The sequence below is a fragment of the Phasianus colchicus genome, chromosome 25 (assembly GCF_987193195.1).
Source record: "Phasianus colchicus chromosome 25, bPhaCol1.hap1.1, whole genome shotgun sequence".
In the NCBI taxonomy this organism is placed as follows: domain Eukaryota; kingdom Metazoa; phylum Chordata; class Aves; order Galliformes; family Phasianidae; genus Phasianus; species Phasianus colchicus.
The window spans coordinates 5,539,350-5,560,527 of NC_143460.1; the positions used below are offsets into that span (position 1 = coordinate 5,539,350).

General features: G+C 62.6%; 1 protein-coding gene across 5 annotated transcripts in view; it reads right to left on the reverse strand.

Annotated features, from left to right (window-relative positions):
• Positions 1 to 222: 222 nt before the first annotated feature.
• The window catches only part of NAV1 (neuron navigator 1), a 46,853-nt gene continuing 25,897 nt past the window's right edge, over positions 223 to 21,178 (reverse strand). For 3 of the 5 annotated variants that reach the window (XM_090124777.1, XM_090124776.1, XM_031608675.2), the window contains 26 exons: positions 14,557 to 14,695; positions 14,103 to 14,400; positions 13,019 to 13,712; positions 12,307 to 12,756; positions 12,072 to 12,113; positions 11,774 to 11,922; positions 10,977 to 11,147; positions 10,501 to 10,553; positions 10,285 to 10,308; positions 10,118 to 10,195; positions 9,844 to 9,927; positions 9,636 to 9,747; positions 8,908 to 9,029; positions 7,114 to 7,310; positions 6,863 to 7,025; positions 6,592 to 6,766; positions 6,403 to 6,500; positions 6,218 to 6,313; positions 5,927 to 6,086; positions 5,600 to 5,835; positions 5,363 to 5,517; positions 5,157 to 5,228; positions 4,616 to 4,812; positions 4,382 to 4,500; positions 4,038 to 4,235; positions 223 to 3,270 (listed from right to left, as the gene is read on the reverse strand). In XM_090124777.1, coding sequence (XP_089980903.1) covers positions 3,175 to 3,270; positions 4,038 to 4,235; positions 4,382 to 4,500; positions 4,616 to 4,812; positions 5,157 to 5,228; positions 5,363 to 5,517; positions 5,600 to 5,835; positions 5,927 to 6,086; positions 6,218 to 6,313; positions 6,403 to 6,500; positions 6,592 to 6,766; positions 6,863 to 7,025; positions 7,114 to 7,310; positions 8,908 to 9,029; positions 9,636 to 9,747; positions 9,844 to 9,927; positions 10,118 to 10,195; positions 10,285 to 10,308; positions 10,501 to 10,553; positions 10,977 to 11,147; positions 11,774 to 11,922; positions 12,072 to 12,113; positions 12,307 to 12,756; positions 13,019 to 13,712; positions 14,103 to 14,400; positions 14,557 to 14,695 — 4,378 coding nt within the window. In that variant the 3' untranslated portion in view covers positions 223 to 3,174. Of the gene's footprint in view, positions 3,271 to 4,037; positions 4,236 to 4,381; positions 4,501 to 4,615; positions 4,813 to 5,156; positions 5,229 to 5,362; positions 5,518 to 5,599; positions 5,836 to 5,926; positions 6,087 to 6,217; positions 6,314 to 6,402; positions 6,501 to 6,591; positions 6,767 to 6,862; positions 7,026 to 7,113; positions 7,311 to 8,907; positions 9,030 to 9,635; positions 9,748 to 9,843; positions 9,928 to 10,117; positions 10,196 to 10,284; positions 10,309 to 10,500; positions 10,554 to 10,976; positions 11,148 to 11,773; positions 11,923 to 12,071; positions 12,114 to 12,306; positions 12,757 to 13,018; positions 13,713 to 14,102; positions 14,401 to 14,556; positions 14,696 to 17,144; positions 17,217 to 21,178 lie in introns of those variants that run through there. The other 2 variants (XM_090124778.1, XM_031608676.2) reach the window with 2 other exon arrangements.

Here is a 21,178-nt window from a genome sequence, read left to right on the forward strand (position 1 = left end):
TAGGATCTTCACTATGCTGGCATTAATTCACAGCTTCTGGAGCATTTCTCCCTTCCTGGCACTGCTCTCTGGAGTGGAAAACAGCTCCGGGGCACCACGCAGCCTCCCTGCAGGTCCTCACCTGTTCCCAGCACTGTGCACAACAGCCCCAACCAGGTGCAGCATTACAGCCCCCAGGTTTGGGGCGCTGTGTGCAGCGACAGAGGACACGCAGCCAGGCAGTACAGGAGATAACTTTATTGAACCCAATGGTGTGAGACAGACGACCGAGAGAGACATGCCGGGTGGTGCGGGCGGCGTGGGCAGCAGGAGCTGACTTGGTGCAGGGCTGGGTTGGTTACTGTCCTTCGGAATGAGCCTCAAGCCTTTTCCTGGCTTCCTCGTGTACTTTCTTTAAGTAAAAACGACAAATGGTGGCAGAGTCCAGATGGTGTTTGTTCCCTCTGATTGTTCCCGCAGCTATGTACAACGTGGGGTTGGGTTTCCACATCAGGTATAAAACGGAGCGAGTTTACAAACTTGGAGGCAAGGGAAAAAGCAAAGACAGACAGGCGAGAGAGCAGTAGAAATCTGGACCAAAATCTTAAAGAGAAATTTAAAAAGTGCTATAAAACCCCTCGGCAGGAACACCATGCAGTTAAGAAACACAAAACCCAGTCAGTTACACAGATCATCTAAAACAGGAATTTGTCCATTTTTGTCTTTTATTTAATTAAAAAAAGGTTTGTTTCTTCTTTGTAATAGAAAAAAGCTAAAATTGTAAGGTTCAGGCCACTGGGCAGCAGCAGCTCGAGGGTGGTGGTGGGGCTCCTGGTGCTCCAAGGGGCTGCAGGCACCTTTGGGGTGACGGCACCTTGGGGCCAGCAGGCAGCCTTAGCACAGCATCCCCATGGGGATGACAAACACCTGGGGGTGGCAGGCAGCCCTGGAGAGGGGCAGAGCAATGGTGGGATCCATAGCTGTGGGCACCCCAAGGGATGCTCAGTCCCCAACCCCCCCGATGGGTGCCACCACGCTGGGGGATGCCAACAGGAGCCACCAATGCTGGTCCCCTTCAGGTGAGGGACCCTGCTAGGGTGCCCCACCCAGCACCCACCATGCCCAGGGCTCTGCTATTCAGCCCATGGGGTTTGGGCATCTGCACCCACAGGTTATGGGGCGATCCCATGGGCCACAAAAGGGGACACTGCAGTGCGTGGCCCCATGAGGGTTTGTTGGGTGTTTTGGTGGCACTGTGGCGGTGCCAGGGATGAAATCCCAGTGTGTGGCTGCACCAATGCTGTGCACTGCGGGGCTCCTCAGGGCACCCAAAGGTGCTTTGTGCTCCGTCCTCAGGGCGTAGGGCCCCGAGGAGGGTGAGAGGGGAAGGTGGGTCCCCAGCCTCGAGCTGCTGCTGAGCCAACACCTGGTACAATCAGAAAAGAAGTCAGCACAGCACAGTTATCACAGAGTACAAAAAAAGGAGAAAGACGCGCAGGGTCGGACCCCGCCAACTCACGCAGGGCGTTTGACTACGGATCTATTTACAGCGAGTCCTCAGCTGACAACACAACAGAAGGCAAACAGAAAGCCCTAACGTCCAAGCCAGCGTGGGGAGGGACAGCCCTGTGCAGAGGGGCTGGCAGCAGGGAGGCTGTGGGACAGACGGAGAAGTGAGCACCATGGGGCCGCGCCGCAGGGCTGCGCGGGCAGGAGAGCACCGAGGGCAGCGGGGGGCACACAGAGCCCCAGGGAGGTGGGGGGGTCCCTGAAGGCAGTGGGGGGCAGAGCAGCCGTAGGGAACCGCTCCCCTAAAGGTGCTGTGCCCTCTGCAGGGCCAGGAGGAGGGGAAGTGAAGGGTACTAAAGGGACCAAAGGCAGCGGCCCCAGCTGGGCAGTGCTCAGCGAAGCACCAGCACCACGGTCCCAGCCCAGCTGGCTTTGGAGGCAGCGAATACAGGCTGTGCCTGTGCCCCCCCCTCCAGCCCTGCGTGCCCCCTACCCACAGGGATTAAGGCAGTGCAGGGAGCAGCGCCTGTGACATTGCACCATAGGGCCAAGGGGACGCGTGGCTCCAGCTGGATGTCCCCAGAGCACCAGTGTGGGTATGGAGAGCCCATGCTGAGAGGGCACTGTGCGGCTGGAGGGCACAGGGTGGGCCTGGGGGGGTCATGAAACCCAATGGGGCAGTGGTGAGCCAGAGGCAGGGGGACGATCTCAGGCACAGCTCTGTCCCCGTGCCACCCAACCCGGCAGCAGAGAGGGGACAGGGAGCAGAGTGCCCTGCCTTGCCCCATGGCGCTGTGCTGTCCCTTGGCAGCCCGATGGCACCCCCAGCCCAAGGCCAGACTTTGCCTTGTGCTTTTGGGGAGGGGGCCTCCAGGCAAAGGGGCACTCCGGATGCACCCTGCTACCATCGCCTGCCCAGACCCAGCCCAGCCAAGATATGAGGCAACTGGAGAGGTGGATTTGGGGACTGGACGTTGTCCAGTGAGCACCAGTTGTGTGACGGAAGGAGGGGAGTGGTGGAACCAACAGCTGCAAAAGAAACCAAAAGGAAGCAGAGCTGCTCGGGGGGGGAAGCAATGGGCACCAGAGCTCGGGCTCAGGCTTGGGAGAACAAAGAACCAGAACAAAAAAGGGAGCAAAGCAAAGTCTGGACTCGGTCAAAAGAAAAGGGGAGGGGGGAATAATAAAATAAAATAACCGAAGCAGGGTTTATTGGGTTGTGCTGGGTGCAGCAGCTGCCAAGCAGGTTAGAAGAGGAATGTACAAAGAGAGCAGTGGGAGCATGGTGCCGGACAGACAGACACGGCCACACGCTCCTCCCACCCCCCAGCTCCAGCCCAGGGGGCTCCCACGGGGTCCCTGCCCCACGCAGGGCCCATCCTGCAGCTCCCTGGAGCGGGGGCTTGGCTGCAGCAGCCCCGAAACCCGAGAGTTTGCAATAGAGACAGAAAAACCAAGAAGAGAAACCAGGATTCTCCTACCCCCAAAGAGGGGTGGGGAAAGGGAGCCTCGCACTCTCCCGCAGCAGAGCTGAGCTTCCCCACGCTGTGCAGAGCTGCACAGAGCCCCGCTCCTCACCGCTCGCTCGCCAGCCCCAGCCCTGCGCTCCAGGCTACCAGAGGAGGAGGAGGAGGAGGAGGGCAGCCCGGCGGCCACCCCCTGCACCTGGGCCGGCATGTCCGTGCCTCACAGCGTCGATTGCAGGTCGGGATCCACCATGGTTTCACGGTCCGGAGACTCGATGTAGTTGGCGGCTTCCTGGAGCTTCAGCAGCATGGCCATCTGTGGGGAGCAGCGCATGGCACGCAGCCCGACTCCTCGCCCTCCCAGAGAGCCCGCCCAGCAAGTGGGGTACTTTAGAGAGTAAAGCAAAGCCTGGAGATGTTGCAAATTCTTTTCCCCCCACCAGCGTGAGCTGGCCTTGATGCCTATGGCTCAGCATGCGCAGGGGGTCGGGTCCTGGTGCACTGAGGACGTGGCCAGAGGGCATGGAGGGATGGGCTGAGGGATGGACTTGGTGACCTCAGAATCATTAAGGTTGGAAGGATCACTGTGATTCTAGGAGTGGACGTAGTGGGGATGGGGTGGTGGTTGGACTTGATGTTTTCACAGGTCTTTGGACATCAGGGGGAAATTCTTTACAGAGAGAGTGGTGAGGTGCTGGAACAGCTGCCCAGAGAGGCTGTGGATGCCCCGTCCCTGGAGGTGTTCAAGGCCAGGTTGGATGGGGCCCTGGGCAGCCTGGTCTGGCATTAGGTGGGATGGTTGGTGGCCCTGCGTGTGGCAGGGGGGTTGGAGATCCATGATCCTTGAGGTCTCTTCCAACCCTGGCAATTCTGTGATTCTGTGATTCTGTCTTTTCCAAACTTTATGACTCTATGATTTCCATTGGTGCCAGCATCCTGCACCCACCCAGGAAGACCCAACTTTTCTGTATCACCCACTCAGGGTTTTTACACCAAAAACTAACTGGGAAAGCAATGCTCAGCTCCATGCTGCTCTCCCTCCAGCAGCACCACCCCCCTCCTTCCCAGCACACCCAGCCATACCAGGGGGTCCGCATCCAGGGAGCTGGGCGTTGTGTCTTTGACGGTGCGCTCCTCGGGGGGGGAGACGGTGCTATGGGGTCCGATGGTGGGCGGGGGCAGGTGGTACAGCTTGGACTGGTCTTGCTGTGCTGATGGCCAGGGCAGGGTGTCCCGCACCCACTCCACGGGGTCCTCCCAGGCTGCCTTCTGCCCGTGGACCTGCAGGCAGGGGGCAAGAGAGGTGGCACCTGCACACCAAACCTTCACCTCACACCAAGGGACTGCTGTGTCAGCACACCCCGAGTGCCACCAGCTCTGAGCTGGGCCCTGGTTTGTGTCTCCATACGCCAGGATGCGCTGGGTACCTTGAGCCCATCTTTCGCCCCCTCCTGCAGGTAAGGGATGATGGAGTTGTTCCACAGGTCAATGAACCAGGTCCGGAAATCCTCAATTCCGATGGGGCAGGACAGGAAGAAGCAGGGACCTGCAGGAGGAGGCAGAGTACAGATGGGAGCTGAGCTCTCTGGCTCCAGCCACCATGCCAGCAAAGCTGCACCCAAAGAAGAAGATGCAGAAGAGAAAGGCGTTCCTGGCCGTACCGATGAGGAAGTCAGAGGTGCTGTGTTTCTCCAGGAAGGTGTGCAAGTGGTACCAGAGCTTGGGCACCCAGTCCAGCACGCGCAGCAGCTCCTCTTTGTTGGCGTTGACGTCTGTGTCCGACTCCAGCAGCTTCCTCCGCAGGTAGCGCACCAGGAAGCCATTGGCTGGCTCCACGTTGTTGGAGAAGGTCAGCATCCTGGGGAAGACCTGGGTGCTCAGGAATGGGGTTGTCCACGTACCATAGTACCTCCCCAGCCCCCTTCATCGTCCTCGGACCCTTAGGAGAGGCTCCTAGGATCCCCACGTGGCCCAAGCCCAGGGCTGAGGCCATCAGACCCTTCTGGGATGGTAGGGAAAGGCATGGGGCTTGGTCCTCATCAGGCTCCCCAGTCACAGTACATGTTCCTGGGACTGCCCAGCAGCAAGGACTGACAGCCTCTGGCCTCCCCACGCCCCCAGGAATGCTTCCCAGGGATGTATAATCCTAAGGAGTTGGATCCTTATGGGTCTCCTCCATCTTGGAATAATCTATGATTCTACCTGAAGCTGAGATGGAGACCATGGTTTGGGGTCATCTTCACAGGCTGGTTGGTGGTCCCGATGATGTAGGGGCTGAGTGAGAGATGGGATCGATGAGAAAAAGCAGCCTGCCTCACTCCCAGCCACAGCAGAGCCAGGCACATACATGGCCGTGCCGCCCTGTCTCCAGGAGGCTGTGCTGGATGGGGACACAGCAGAGTTCTCACCATTTGTGGTACTTGCAGGTGAGCGCGCCGTTGACGAGCTCACTGATGGAGCCCGCCTCGCTGAGGTCGTCCAGGAGGATCACCAGGGGCACGTCCGCCGTGCCCGTCTCCCTGTCAATCTGGTTGGCCAGGTTGGAGAGGTACAGCTGCAGGTCCTGCAAACAACAGATGGCATCACGTATGGCATCAGCATCAAGTGGGGCAGCAGCAGCGGCGCCGCTGGGGACGGTCCCTCACCTTGCAGGACTGCTGGTGCATGTTGAAGGTGCTGACGATGCCCTCGGTGATGTCCCGGCCCGAGCGCTCCACCAGGTACTCGGCCAGGCGGTTGGTCAGGTACGTCTTGCCGGTGCCGCTGGGTCCCGAGAGGATGAGCCGCCGGTGCTTCAGCAGGAGGCTGATGTAATGCTGCATCATGGGCTTGGGGATGAGCGTCTCGAACACCAAGCTGTCCACGCACTTCTCCTTCAAGCCTGCAGGGAGGGATGAGTGTCCTGCTCACACCCTGTGGCACCAGGGGACAGGAGGAGGACGGGACAGCGCGGAGCCTCTCTGCTCACCGACCTTTGAGCGTCACCACGATGCTGCTCATGCCCCGGCGGCACAGTGGCAGCTCTGGCGGCTCCGTGTCCAGGACCCGCTTGATGTGGCTGATGCTGTAGCCATAAACAGACTCAGTGCTGAGCCCCAGCGTGGAGGCAGGATCCATCTTGGTGATGTAATCCTATGAAGACAAAGACGGGTCTGTTATGAGTGAGCAGCGCTCAGCAGCTCCCTGAGTCCCCAGTCAGGACCCAGGCACGGAGAAGCAACGCACAAGGAAGGCTCTCAGAAGAGAAGTCATGATGCTCCTACCTTGAAGACCTGGCAGACAGCCTCATCCAGCATCTTCCAATCCACCTTCCCGCTCACCTTGGTCCAGCCCAGGAAAAACTCTTGTTGCTTGAGGTCCTAAGAGCCAAGGCAGAGGTGTGTGGGGTTGGAGCACAGCACTTTGCCCCACGGGGACAGGCAGGGATTCCTGCACAGCCCACGCTTACCCCCTTGATGATGTGCTGGGGCGGCATGCGCACCACGATCCTCAGCGTCAGCTCATCCTTCTGGGTGCCAGCACTGACAGCATCCATGGGAGACATGTCTGGGGACAGAGCAGAGGCGGGGGTCTGAGTACACCCAGCCTGAGCCAGACCCTGCAAAGCCATCAGCACAGGCAGCTCCGCCGCCCCTACCGGCGTCCCCCGGGCTGGGGCTGAAGGCATGGCCCAGGGAGAGCCCCAGCGAGCGCCGCGGCGACGAGGAGGCTGATGTGCTGGTGATGTGGCCAGGAATGGATCCTGGCACCACCGAGGGCCCCGGAGCCACTTTGAGCCGATCGTTCTCCGCCTTCAGGAGATCCACCTCCAGCTGGGGGAAGAAGAGCAGGACGGGCCGGGTGAGCAGCTGTGTGCTGGCAGTGCCCCAGGACCACAACAAGGCTCTGGGGAGCGCAGCCACCCCCACCTGCATGTTATGCATGGTCTCCCGCAACTGCTCCAGCTGGTGAGCCGAGTTGAGGGCCTCCAGGCGGATGTCCGTCAGCTTCATCTCCTTCTCCCACAGCTCTGAGCGCAGCTCTGACACCTCCTTCTTCTCCGGCTCGCCCTCGCTGTGCGCCTGGAAGAGCCTGGGCCAGGGAGAGACCGAGGGGTGCTCAGGGCTGGGGCGGGCGCACAGCCACCCCACAGCCAGCCCTCCTCCCCTGCACCACGCACTCAGCCGTGTCGATGCCCACAGAGGAGGAGGTGGAGGATTTGATGGAGGGCGAGGCGGTCTCAGTGGAGCCGTGCTGGAGCTTGGGAGAGGATGGGGCTGACGAGTCCGGCGTGGCGATCTCCTCAATGTCCGAGTAGGACGAGGCCGACTTGGGCCCCTTCTTGATGCTGAAGGCTTTGTTGAAGGAGCTACGCAGCTACAGGAGACAGAAACACACTTGTTAGAGACAGCTCTGCTAACACAGTCCTGGCCCAGCCTCATGCCCACGTCCACAGGCAGTATGAACTGGGACCAGACAGCAGGACCACCACTGAGGCAGGACTGCCCACTACAACCACCCCGCTCCACTGGCACGGCCACCACCCCAACCAGCACCAACCACAGGACCCACATCCCAGCCAGGCTCCCCACCAGCACCCACACTGGGGCACTGCACCAGCATCCTGCTCCATCCCAAAGAGCAGACTCCATCCTGGCAGTCACCCAGCAGCCAACCCAGCAAGCGGGACATTGCAGCACCCAGCTACCGCAGAGCTGGGTCCTGGGACACCCTGAGCCCCTCTGCCTCCTCCTGGAGGTGTGGGGCACGAGGGTGGGCATGCAGCATGCACACAGCATACACACAGCAGACAGATGAGTGGGAAAGGCTGGAGAGAACAGAGGGACACTGTGCAGGGGCCAAAGCATGGCTTACACACCCCACCTCTGACTGAGCTCACAGCGCATCCCCCGGGGGGATGTTCCAGTGGGAGGTGGATGGAGAAGGGGATGGAGAGCGGGCAGGATGCGGCCCACCTCCCACTGGCTCTGGAAAAGCTAAGCAGTGGCATTCCCCAGGAGCAAAAACGTCACAATGGAGTGGATAGGATGGTTTGTGCAAAAACCAAGCTGAGTGCCTGGCTCTGCTGATGACAATAATATAGCAGGACCTACGTGGGCCCTGAGGGGAACAGAGCAACTCAGCCCCACTGGCAGGCTGGGGGTCACTCCTGGGCCAGCTGAGGAGCTGTGGGCCCCTGGGCACCGTGGCATCTGGTGCACAGCACAATGAGAGCAGCACCACACCAATCAGGGCTGCAGTGTCCCCTTTGCAGGGCTGCCCTTGGATGGCTGTGATGCCTGCCCCAAGCAAGAAGAGGACAGACACCACTCATGGGAGGGGTCCTCATCTCTGGGACAGGTCCCCATCCCGCCCCAGGGATCCTTGCCAAGCTGCCCAGGGGCTTCAGCCCCTCCCTGAGTTCTGACACTGCAGGAAGCAACCAAGGCATGCTCAGCACAAAGCCCTGGGGTTAGTGCCAGTGGGATGGGATGCTCTGTGTCATGAGTGCCTTCCCGTGAAATGGAGCGAGAACCCAGAGCAGGCACAGCATGGGGTGGAGGGCACAGCATAGGACTTACCTCATACACCTGGAAAAAAAGGGATGAGGTCAGCATAGGGGGAAGAGAAATAAAACAAAGCGAGACTTAATCATGCATCCAGCTTGGGGCCACCTGGCCAAGTGCCTGCAGAGCCTCAGGCCAATGCCCACAAGGCTGACAGGTGGGAGAGACCACAAGGAGCAGCTGTGCGGGAGAAGAGCTGGAAAACTCCTGGAGGACTGGGGAAGTCCTGGCCCCAGGCAGCACATGACAAGCCTGTGGTGGCTATGTGCTCCTTGCCAGTGCTGTCCCCGGGGGACAGAGGGGACCAACGCCACGAAGTCACAACAGACTGAGTGCAGCTGGCTTGTAGGGCTGAGCCCACGCAGACCCCACGCCCCCTCCCCCCGCCCACCCCCTGCCCAACCCACCCAGCTCTTCTTCTTCTTCTTCTTGGCATCAGCATCTTTGCTGCTGCTGATGCTGGAGTGGCTGGTGATGCTGTTGAGGCTGGAGATGCTGTCGGAGGAGTTCTGCCGCTTGATGCGCAGCTCTGGGGCCACCAAGGGAAGGCAGACAGTGGGAGAGACCAAGAAGGGAGCATTAAACTGCATCTACCCAGAGCCAGAGCCATCACATACTCCCAGCCCACCCTGCAATCCGTCCCTTCTCCCCCTGGCCCATCTGAACCACGCAGGAAGGGGACATGAGGTGCTGACAACATTTGGGACAGTGACCCCAGGTCCCAGCGATATGCACAGAGCAGACATTGCTCCCCTCTGGTTCCAGGCTGCTTCCCTGCCAGCACCCCACGCCCACAGCAGGACTTGGAGGTGAGAAACACTTAAGCACTCGTGGGAATAAAGCCAAGATGAGTAGCTAGGAACATACTGGTGGCAACAGGCCCAGTGAGGGGAGGTCTGGGGGAGGACAACCATCCCATTTCCCACACACCAGCACCAAGACCTGTGATGACAGCTCTGGCTGTGACATACGGGCTTTGGGAACCCCAGGTGGAGAAAAGCCTGAGGGACCCCAACAGCTCGCTCAGCCCAGATCCAGCTCCAGGCAAGAGGAGCCCAATAAGGGGCTCCTGACCCCGCAGTGGGGGCTCTTGAGATCACAGCCCCCTGGTGGCCAGCAGGCCACCATGCCTTACCTTTGGGCGCAACATCGGTGCCATTCAGGGCACCCTGGATCACAGCTTGGGCCTCCGAGTTCTTCTTCTTCAGGAAATCGATGGTTTCCCGCAAGTCCAGCAGCTCCGTGTCCTGCAGGAGCAGAGCCAGGAGTCATGGAGTGCATCCCAGTGGTGCAGGAGAACTCCCGGAGCACCCACAGCTTCAGCACCCTGAGCACCCACCCACCTTCTCCTCAGCGGTCTCGGCCAGGTGCCGCAGGCGGGACGTCATGCTCACCAGGCTCTGCTCAAAAGCTGCCACCAGGTTGGCCTGGGAGAGAAGGAGAGAAGGGTGAGCACCTTCTCCCCAGGGCTGCTCGGTGCAGGTGGCAAGGGGCAGCAGAGGAGACTCCTCCTGGGGCAAAGAAGAGGAGCCCAGAGCAGCGCCCATGGCAGGTCAGCTCCTAAGGGGAACCAGAGTGGAGGTGAGCATCAGCCCCACACATCCTGCAGGAACTCACGTTAGCAGACAGCTGGGAGGTCAGCGTGGCCACCTTCTCCTGCGAGGACTCCAACTCGCGACGCAGCTTGCGGATTTGCTGCAAGGAGAGAGCAGAGGGGTGAGAGGGCCGTGCGCTCACACTGGCTGTGGGTGGGGACCAAGTAGCAGCGCTGGGCACGGGCTCACCTCAGACTGCATCTTCTCCTCAGCCTGGCAGCGTGAGGGCAGAGAGAGACAGACAGAGGCAGGCAGTCAGGAGGGCAGCGAGGCGCAGACAGGCTCAGCACAGGACAGAGGACATGCACGGAGCCCCCCCGCATAGCTCAGCATCATTTCTCCCCCCCGGGCCCCCCCAGCCCATAGCCATGCAATGAGGAGGCGCAGCCCGGCGGCAGCTCTTACGGAGGAGTAGGTGGAGGACGCGCTGGAGGCCAGGGACAGCACCGATCCATGAACTGCAACACAGCAAAACCCAGCGTGTCAAGAGACTGAGTGCTGCCTGGGGTTAAAGGCACAGGATAATGCCACAGGGGCTCTGCAAAGAGCCTGAAGTGGGGATAGTGCTGCAGGACACTGCCTGCTTCTGGGCACTCGGGCAGCATCCTCCTGCCTGGGCACATGGCAGGGAGCACCCTCCACCTGCTCTGACTGAGCCTGAGGCTCTGCCACCCATGCTGGATGCTCGGGTTCCCCATCCCCGGTGCCAACTCAAGGCCACCGGGCACCTCCAGCCACCCAGCAGGGCTCCAACCTGCCCAGCAGCACCTGCACTGCGCTGATGCTGATGCCTGGATGCAGCAGCCCCTCCAGCAGAGCCCAGAAAAAGTGGTGAGGGCCTGGGGAGCCCCACAGCCCCTCCATCCCAAGCACACTCTCACCGTCATCCACAGGGTCCCGGAAGGAGCCCGAGCGGATCATGCCCTTGGGTTTGTCTGCCAGGGAGAGGGTGCTGCCCATCTGGGAGGTGCTGTACAGCTCAAAGGTGGAGTCGTGGGTGGGGATGCTGTTGGAGCGGGTGATCCGCGGGGTGGTGGTGGCAGTGGGGCTCACTGCAAGGAGAAGGGAGGGGAGAGGAGGGGTCAGAGCCGGGCATAGGGATCGGGATGGGGAATCGGAGCTGGGAGCGGACCTGGGGAGCCGGGATGGGGAAAGGAAGCAGGGATTGCAGTCCCAAAGCAGGAGGATGGGAGGAAAGCTAAAAAGCAGGTTTACGCAGGGAAGACTGGAAAGCTGTACCCAAGGCAATGCCTCCTGGTGAACTTGGAGCTGAGAAATCCATCAAGCTGGGCACAGCTAGTGCCACTGTGCAGGAGGCCGTCACCTCCGGGTGCAGTAGGGATGAACCCCATCACCTGCTGCCAGCCCCAATCCCTCTGCCTGAGTCCCCCAGACCCTCCTGGGACACACAGGTCCCAGCAAGAACACAGCAGGGCTCCACTTTGCACACCCAGAGGAGCAGGCAGGGCACCGAGGTTGAGTTGGATGCCCTGAAGCAAAGCCGTTGGCCCCCAGCCACAACCCAGCACCTCAGTGGGATGTTGAGAGCTGGGGGTGCCAAAAAACACCAACAAAACATTGACCCTAGGCTCTGGAGCAGGGGGATTTCCCTGCAATGAACTGGGACATCGGGGCACAGAGAGACCCAAGCTGGCACAAGGAGGAGGTGGGCACTGACCGATGCTGGTGAGCGGACCCTTCCCAACCAGAGCCATGGGGAGGGCGGGGGGTGAGGGCAGCTCAGGCTGATCGTCTGCTTCGGGCAGCCCTCCAATGGTGTGCGAGTGGCGGCGCTCCTTGGCCTCCTCTTGGGAGTGCAGCTGGTACCTGGAGCAGAGCATGGAGTGAGATGGTGTGGACACCTCCCCACCTCCTGCCCGCCTGCCCTGCAGCACAGCCAGCCCCACATTGCTGGCTGCTCTGAGCACCCATCCACCCTCCCTGGCGTCATCCAAAAGCCATGTGGACCCTGTTACCTCAGCCCCTTCTTGGGCAGTGTGTTCCTGTCACGGTTGGCGCTGGAAGAGAAGGGAAGATCAGTCACCTCCCTGCACAGACAGGGGAATGTGATGAGGCAGTTAGGGGCTGGGTGACAGGAGGGGGATGCACATTTCCCCCCAGAATGAAGCTCTGAAGCAAGCAAACGCTGGAGGAGGATGATGATGGATAGGGTTATGGGGTTCAGTCTTGCTGCCCACCCTCTGCCCATACCTGTCCAGGTGTGCAAGCCGGGGGCTGCCGCTCCAGCCCAGCTCACCCGCCTCCTCCTCCTCCTCTGTGCTGGCAGGGGGGACAGCAGCAGGGCTGGGGGTGGCGGTGCTGCCCCCCGAAAAGGCACTGGGCAGGCTCATGGGCATCTGCAGGGACTCCATGCTGCGATGCAGGCCAGAGAGCTTAGGGTACATCCTGCCCTCCTTGGGGACGCTGAAGCCACCCATGAGCTCCAGGCCCTGGGAGAAGCTGGCCGAGTTGATGTTGAGGATGGGAGCAGGACTGGGGCTGAAGCAGGGTGTCAGGTGCCCGCCAGCTGGGTGCAGGTCCTGGAGCTTGGCAGTGTGTGGGGGATGCAGCTCGCTGGAGGAGGGCAAGTCCAGGCTGTTGGAGTTGACCTTGTCCAAGTTGGCCAATGAGGGAGGCTTCACGTAGGTTTTGGCAGCCGCTCTGGGGGAAAAAATGGATGAGACAAAGTGAGAGCAGGCACTGGGCGCAACATCCCAAAGGACTCTGTTCAACTAAAGCACAGATATGGCACTGAGAGACATGATTTGGTGGGCACGGGTTGGGTTTGGCGAGCCTAAAGGTCTTCTCCAACCTTAATAACTCTATGGGTGGGCATGGTGATGATGGGTTGATGGTTTGACTCGATGACCTCAGAGGTCTTTTCCAACTTTAATGATTCTAGAAGATGGTGGGAAGGTCCTACCTGAGGGGAGTGGGGGGCAGCTCAGCCACCTTGGCCGCCAGCGGGAGGTTGGCCTGGGCTTTGGGGGTGCTCTCAGGAGAGCCGACGCTCTTCAGCGTCACGCACTCGGAGTCCAGCGCTACGGCCTTGGCCTTGGCCTTCTCCTTCTCCCGGTCTGTCTGGTTCACGGGGGCCGGCGTGCCACGGCCAGCACCGATCTTGGACGGCTCCTTGAGCCGCGACACCGTGATGCTGGCCTGCTTGGTGCTGAGCAGGCTGGGATCGATGCTGCTGCTGACGGGCCGGTTAGCGCCGCGGCCGCCGGTCACACTCATGGAGCTGGACTTGGCCGGCCGGGGCAGACTGCGGTACTGGATGTTGGTGCGAGCCCCCGGGGCCAGGAAGCCAGGCTCGGCCGTGTTGGAGACGTCCAGGCTTGTTTTCCGCCCGCTGACCGGCTTGACGGGGATCCCAGAGCTCTTCTGGATCTTGCCCAGCGTTGCTGAGCCCCCGGCTTGCATGACAGTGGCAGTGCCGGTGGCCGGGGCCGGTTTCTTGTAGCCAAAGGAGCTGGAGGCTGAGGGGCGCGTGAGACCCGAGGGCGGCTTCTTGGCATCACCGACGCGATCGCGGCCAGCGTCAGAGGAGGAGCGCTGCAGCCCCGTGTTCTTCACCGACAGCTTGCTCTTATCAGTAGCTTTGGTCTCGGGTTTGCCTGGCGGGGAAGGAAGGATGAGTGAGCGGGGAGGTCTGAGGGACAGTTAGGTGCAAAACAATTCAGAGCTGAGGGAAGCAATGGAGATGGGAAAGCAGAGATGACAGAGAGGAAGGAACAGTTGGGTTGGAAGGGACCTTAAAGATCACCCAGCCCCGATCCCTGCCGTGGGCTGGGTGCCCCCCTTCAGCTCAGGCTGCCCAGGACCTGTCTGTGGCCCCACGCACCTCTAGTGATGGGGCACCCAGAGCTCTGGGCAGCGGTGCCAGAGCCTCACCGTGCTCTGAGTAAAGGATTTCCTCCCATATCTAATTGTAACCTCCCCTCTTCCCATCTACCACCACCACCTCCCCCCCAGAGGAGCCGTGCCCTGCCCCATCCCGGCCTCACCTGCCACTTTGAGGGTGCTCTGGGCCGTGTGGGTGATGGGAGAGGTCACTGCCACCGGTGGGGTTTTGCCCTTCTTGAGGGAGCCGGGGGTGCCCAGGCTGACCGGCTTCTTCAGCTCTCCACCCTTGGAACCCTCCTCGCAGCTCTCTGCAGGCTCCCGCCGCCACTTGGAGGAGCCGTGCTCCATCTTGAGGCTGCTGCTGTCGTAGTCCAGCTTCTTGGGCGCCTTGTCGTCCGCCTCCCCGTACCAGCTCAGCCCGCTCTCTGCCAGCGAGCGCTTCTCAGAGTCGGTGCGCAGCTGCGGGCAGAACAGAGCCATGGGTGCACCAGGGGATGGGGGGCACCGGGCACCCACGGGTGCTCACAGCCCCACCGCATCATCGCGCCATGGCTCTGCCGTGCCTCGGTTTCCCCAGGCAGCGCCACACTGCCCGGAGGGGATGGCAGCACCTACCGCTATGGCCGAGTTCCTGCGCGAGGCCGTGGGGGTGGAGGGCAGGGAGTTGAGCGAGGAGCTGGCATTGAACTCCTCGGAGCTGAGGTTGTCAGAGGCATCGCTGAGGCCGCTGCTGATGGAGCTGCTCTCATCCCAGCTGCAATGGCACAGCTGGCGTCAGCCCCCCCGGCCCGGCCGTCCCCTGCCACCCACCGGCTCCGCTCCACCCCAGGGCTCCAACCTCAGCCCCGTCAGCCTGGCAGGGAGCCGACACTTGGCAGCCACAGATGGCTGCAGCCCAGCCTGGCAGAGCCTTCAAACCCCGCGATTTCCCCACTAAGGCCCCAGAGAGATGTTTTACGGACACGGCAGCACGGGGGGCCACCACCTGCACCGGGGTTGGCACCGAGCCCCCTGCAAGCGGTTCCACCCAGAGGGTCGGGAGGATTCCCAGAAAGGGCAGGGACCAAACACAGAGCACACCATCCAAGCATCCTGCAGCCTCCACCCTTCCTTGGCCGCCCAGCGCCCGCAGGGACGCAGCACCTCTGTGTGCCCCAACAGCTGCTCCGTGCCGAGGGCGCAGCGGAGCGTGCACAAGCCCATCTCCAGGGCTGTCACTCAGCATGGGCGTCTTCCAGCAGGGTGAGCACAGCCCCTTTCAGGTCAACGGCTCAGTAGGTCAGCGAGGCCCCTGCAGCCCCGAATTGGGCTGGGAGGGAGAAGCAGTGGTGGAGGAGAAGGGAGCAGAGCCGCGGGGTCCCCAGCAGAAGAGTCTGCACCGCAGCACCGGCATCACAGAAAAGCAGGAGCCCAACAAGCAGCAGCAGCTGGGGAACTGAGAAGCATCACACAAGTGACACAGCAGCCCTGGGGACAGGGCAGGCAGGGATGGCACCCACCAAGCATCTCTGCCACCTGGGGTCCAGGGACACCCAAACACAGGGATGCCAAGTTAGCTCAGTGTCCTGCAGCACAGCACCAGGTGCTGGGCTGGGGTCTGCAAACCCCTACCCTGGGGCTGGGGAGTGAGCTCTGCCAGAAATGAAGGGTGCTGGGGTCACTGAGCTGGAAATCCCAGGGGAGCCAAAACATGACTGGGAAACACACACAGCTTCCTGCAGGGCTGCACAGTGGATGCCCGTCCCTATGGCGGGGGGTCGGGATGAGCTGCCCCACCCCACACGGTCCCCAGGAGCACAGCTGCTGTCGTGCACCGGAGATTCATGGATGGGCGAGCAGAGTCCAGCCCCGGGGCAGAGGCCCCATCACGTCTTGTGAGATCCCACAGCCTCTGCAGACCCCGGCAGGGCACCGCGAGATCCAAGTCCTGCCCCTGCTGGCCTTCCCAAACACAGGGACCGGAACAGACACAGCCCCCTGCATCCCTGCAGCAAAGCACCGCTGCCCAGGAAGGGATTTAATTACAGCCACGTGCCCAGGAAGTGCCACGGGGCTGCCCGGCTCCCAGATCCCCCACCACCAACCCAGCTCTGGGGATTTCTCACCGGGACAGAAATCCCCAAAACACAAAGCAAAGCTCCTCCACCACTCCACATCAGCATCTCTCGCTACCATCCCCGCAGCAGGCAGCACTCAGCACGGCACGGAGCCGGGGCAGAGCCTTGGGGAGCTGCACCCCCGGATGTGACTGAGCCCAAGGTGGGTCCTCCGCAGCTCCTCCCAGCCCAACGGGAGACCCCAGAAGTCTCACGTGGAGGCTCAGGGTGTTGGCATACGCAGAACTGCCGTTAAAGGGGAACATGGGGGCTGGAGGAACCCAACACCCCCAATCCTCCATGTTCCAGGGCATCCAGCTCTCCAAGCACTTCCCAGCTCTGCCAAGCCCCAGCAAAGCTGCAGGGTGCAGGAAACGTCCTCAGAGCACTCAGTGCCTCCAGCCGGCACGCAAAGGGGTCCCCAAAACCGAGCACTGCACCGGGGCAGTCAGCCTGCAAGGAAAGCATCACCCCGGGCAGTGACGGCTCCGGCTGAACGCAGCAGCCAACCCGCGATGGGCAAAACCAGCGGTCCTGCAGCCAAGGTCACCCTGCAACCCCGCCGCGAGCAGCAGCCACAGCACCGCACCGCAGCGAGCGCCGCAAACACGGCGAGGGATCCGGGCGGGCGCCCACGGCACCTCCGGGGGGACGCCGTGCCCCGGGGGGGGCGGCAGCCCCCGGGCGATGGGCGGCACGGGGCACCCCGACGTGCCGCGGTCCGGGGGCTGCGCCGCGGGGCCGTGCGGGCAGCGGGGTCAGAGCTCAGCCCGGCTTTGTGCCGCACGCCCGCAGCCCCTCCATCTTAGCGGCGATCTGCGCGCCGGCACCGCGCCGAGCCCACCCCGCAACCACCCCGCAACCCGGCACCGGGAGCTGCGGGGATCGCGGGCGGGGCCGCACCGCCCTCCCCCGGTGCAACCGAGACAAAGCCCTCCCGCGGCGCGGCCCCGGGGCTCCGGGCCCTGCAGACAAAGCCCCGCGCCCCGGAGCCGCCGCACCGCCGGGCCGGGAGCCGCCCGCCCGCAATGCGCCCGCCCCGCCCCGAGCCGCGCCGCGTCCGCCGGTGCCGGTCCCGATGCGGGGCGGTGCGGTGCCGGGCCCTACCTGGCGACCAGGCGCGGGGCGCGGCGCGGCCTCCCGGCCCGCAGCATGCTGCTGCCCGTGGCTGCGGCCCCGCGGGCGCGGCGGGAGGGGCGGCGGCAGCGGGACCGCCCCACCGCGTTAAAGCGGCAGCGGCCCCGGTCCGGCCCGGCTCGGCGACAAAGGGACCCGCTCCGCACCGCTCGGCTCCCCCCGCTCCGCCCGGCCCATCGAAATGGGGCTGGGGTCCCACCCACCGGCCAGAATGGCCTCCCCCAATCACAGCCCACGGCCCTGCGGTGCCCCGCAATGAACCCCACATCCCTGTAAGGCAGCTCCAGGTCCAGCCCATGTGGGCAGCATCCCCAGCCTCATAGCACCTCAATCCCCCCCCTCCCCCCCCCTCCCTCAGCTCCTGGCACCCCCCGGCCCAGTGCCCCCAGCACAATCCTCAGCACGGCCCCCCCGTTACTCCACCACCACCTCCAATGCTCCCAGCACCCCCAGTTTGCAGCCCCAGAGCCTCCTGGGCTCAACCCTCGTGCAGCGTGCACGGGGGGCTGCTTCAGGACCCCCCCCCCAACCCCGTATGCACGGCACCACGGACCCTTTGCATCTGTTTCTGTGGCTGCCCCCCCCCAGGCACGACGCACGCTGGGACCTCTTCGCCCGCAGCGGGCAGAGAGGGTTAAGTGCAGCTTTAGCAAAACAGCACCGGTCCCTGCGGGCATGGAAATAAGTAATTCCTTCCTCGCTGTCCTCGCACGGCAACGCCTCTTGGCTCCCTCCCGCCGCTCATCCCCGCTCGCTCGAGGCGGTGCGGTGCGGTGCGGTCCTCCGGAAGCCTCCAGCAGCAGCTTAGCGCCGGGAGCAAGGAGGGGACGTGGGATGGTGCACCCCGCGTTGTCTTCACCCGATGGGTTTTGCCTCTCACCTGCCCCCACTGACCCCAGATGACCCCCCCTGGGGATACTGAGCTCTCTTGGTCTGCCCTGGCCCTTTTCTCTTGCTCTGCCATAGTCATGGCAACAATGGAGGTGCAGGACTTGCACAGACCCGTTTCTATAGGGCTGTGGCTCTGAGGGGTCTCCACACCCCATGTCCAGAAGTCGCTGGCACGAAGAGAGCTCTGGGGACGTGCAAATGGCCACCACTATTCCCCATCAGCTCCCAGCAGGACTGTTGGGAAATGCAGGGAAATGGGCTCTTCCCTTCTCATTCACTTAATGGGGCAGAAAAACCAATTAGCTTCACAAATCACTACTGGGGGGGGGTGGGAGGACTGGGCGCTTCCCTGGCAGCATCCTCCATCAAAGCCGTGCTCAGAGACCTCACCTCGCAGGTGGGAAAACTGAGGCAGCAAGCTGGTCCGAATTGCCTGCGCTCACCCAAAGGGGGGAGGATCAGCATCACACCCCATCTCACCCCGACAGCCAGCCACAGCCCCGCTGCAGGGCACACAGGGAGGAGCATCAGGCCACCTCTCCGCTCCCCCAAAGCACTGCAAACCCCAGATGAAGCGCATCCCTGTGTGGGGACCTCGGGCTGCTGGGGGATGGGGGCCCTCAGAGCGGTGCTCAGGGCCCTGCATGAGGAGGTCAGTGAGTCCCAGCGCAGCGCCGGGGTGGGGGGTGTGACTCAGCCTGCTTGCGAAATTCCTATTTTTCCCCATGTCTGGACAAGCCCTCGGACACCTCTGCCTGCAGCAGCCGGGCTCCTTCACATGTGGCAAAGCGGCACGTGGCAAGCAGCAGAACCATGGTGCAGAGCCATGCTGCGAGCTCCTGGGCTGCAAGAAAACCCCAACCCCGGTCCCCATGCCCCCCAGGAACAAGAAAGTGGCCACAAGCCTGAGAGCCCCTCCTCACTCTCCACTCCTCCAGGCTTGAGCTGGGACAGCAAGTGCCCCAGTCCCACTTCTTCGGTCCCATTCCCTGGTGACAGCCTGCTGCAGAGCAGGGACAGGGCTGGAGGACCACGGCAGGGACAGCTGTCAACCCTGGATCATCCCCTGGCAGCCCCTGAGCCCATTTGCAAAACACCCAATGCAGAATCCTGGCCTTGGGGAGCCCCACGTGCAGGAATCTGCAATGGGCTCCCGGAGCAAACTCCACATCAGGAACAAATCCGACACAGCGCAGCACAGAGGAGCACACTTCAACAGTGGTGGTGCCCAGCGGGGTTCTGGGGCCCTTTTCTGGGATCATCCCCAGCTCGCCCTCAACCCGGATGGATTCAGGAGCCCTGCTGAGCCCCGACACGCAGCACGGCGCAGCAAATATTTATCCAGCATCGCTTCCCCGCTGCTCCCCAACGGCCCCAAACACACGCAGGGCCACGTGCGGGGCCACGGCCGCACCCCGCGGGACGTCCCTCCTGAGTGCTGAGCTCACTGCTCGCCGGGATGGTGCTGGGGGTCAGGCTGGGGGTCAGCGCCGAGCGCGGGTGGTGAAGGGAAGGGAGAAGCGCGCCCGCACCAATCCCACTCGGAGAAGGGGAGGAGGGCGGCCGCTCCCCTGCTGCTTGCAGGGATCAGAGCCAAACATCTGCTCCCAGCTCTGAGCTCCAGGAGCTGTGAGGAAGCCGGAGCCCAGCCAGCACCGGAGTGCAGCAGAACCAGAGTGGGCACATCTGTATCCCCAAGCCATGCGTCACCCCCGATCCCAGCATTAACGGTTGGTGCAGCGGCTCCGCTCTGTGCCTACAAGCAGAGCCATGGACGTGTGGATGCTCACACCACAATGGGATGCAACAACATCTCTACTCCTCCCCAATGATAAATGAGAGTGAAAGGATCCCCCGAAATCATATTGGTCCTGGGGTCACCCTCGGCAGTGGGCACAGTGCACAGTGGGTCCGGCACAGCGGTGCAGCACGGCCCTAAGGGGACACCCGGAGCATCCCAGGGCTCTGCATTTTGCTGTGCCAGCATTGTGGGGAAGCAGCAGGGAACGGGCGGGATGACGAAGGATCTGGCACAAGGAGGGCGGCGGAAAGCACGACGTCATGCAGGGCTCTCTCCACGGGAGACGTGGCGGGGCGGCTCGGAGCCGGGCAGAGCTGGCTGCCCCGGCACGCCGCAGCCCTCACGGTGCCAGAGCTGCTCAGATCAGCTCATCGAATGCACAGCAGAAATGCAGCCATGGAGCTGCAGCATGGGCAGTTGGAACCAGGCAAAACCCGACTTGAAAAGCCCCGCCTGAGTGATCTCTGCCTCCTCCGCTTCCGCCTGATTCACGCACAGGTCTGCACACGAACACGCCCAGCGTGGCTGCATCCCAGCCCAAAAATCACACCACTGTGCCTTGGGGTGGGCAGCAGCACCCAGCCAAGCCTGCGGTGAGATGGGGGCCAAGGGTCATCAGAGCCCAGGAGACGTCCTCAGCCCAGCCAGGGGCTCCCCACAGCCACCCCACCCCATGGGGCCCCACCTCCCACCCACAGCCCCCATACCTTGTCCCGCTCTCCTGAGCTTTCCCAGCCAGGTCCCATCCCGCAGCCCCGCAGTCTCCACGGGGCTGTGTCACCACATCCCCCTCCACGGGGCTGTGTCACAGCACTGGGGGTGGCTCTGACCCACTGCCCTACAAGCCCATGTGTGCGCCGGCGCATTGCATGGAGGCAGTGCCCCAGCAGCAGGGACCCGGGGGCTGACGGCCCCATCTGCAGCTCCTGCCCGGTGCATTAGCGGCACGGGGAGATGCGGCCTGGGGCGGTGTTTGCTTTCTAGGTCAGAGGCAGCAGAGGAGGATGGCTGTGGTGCTGTGGGGCTGCTCTGTGCTCAGGGAGTGCTCCCTGTCGGGAAAGCAGCCCCATGCCCTGCCAGCACGAGGGAAGAATCACAGAGACATATGGGCTGGTGGAGTCCTTCAAGATCCTCAGGTCCAGCCATCACCCTGACCCACCAAATCCCACCACTAAAACACGTCCCTTGGTGCCATGTCCACCCATCACCAAAATACACCCAGGGATGGGACCCCTGCCCGTTCCAAGCTTGGGCACTCCTCTCTGATTCCCAATCTCAGCCACCCCAATGCAACTTGAGAGCTGAGCACAGT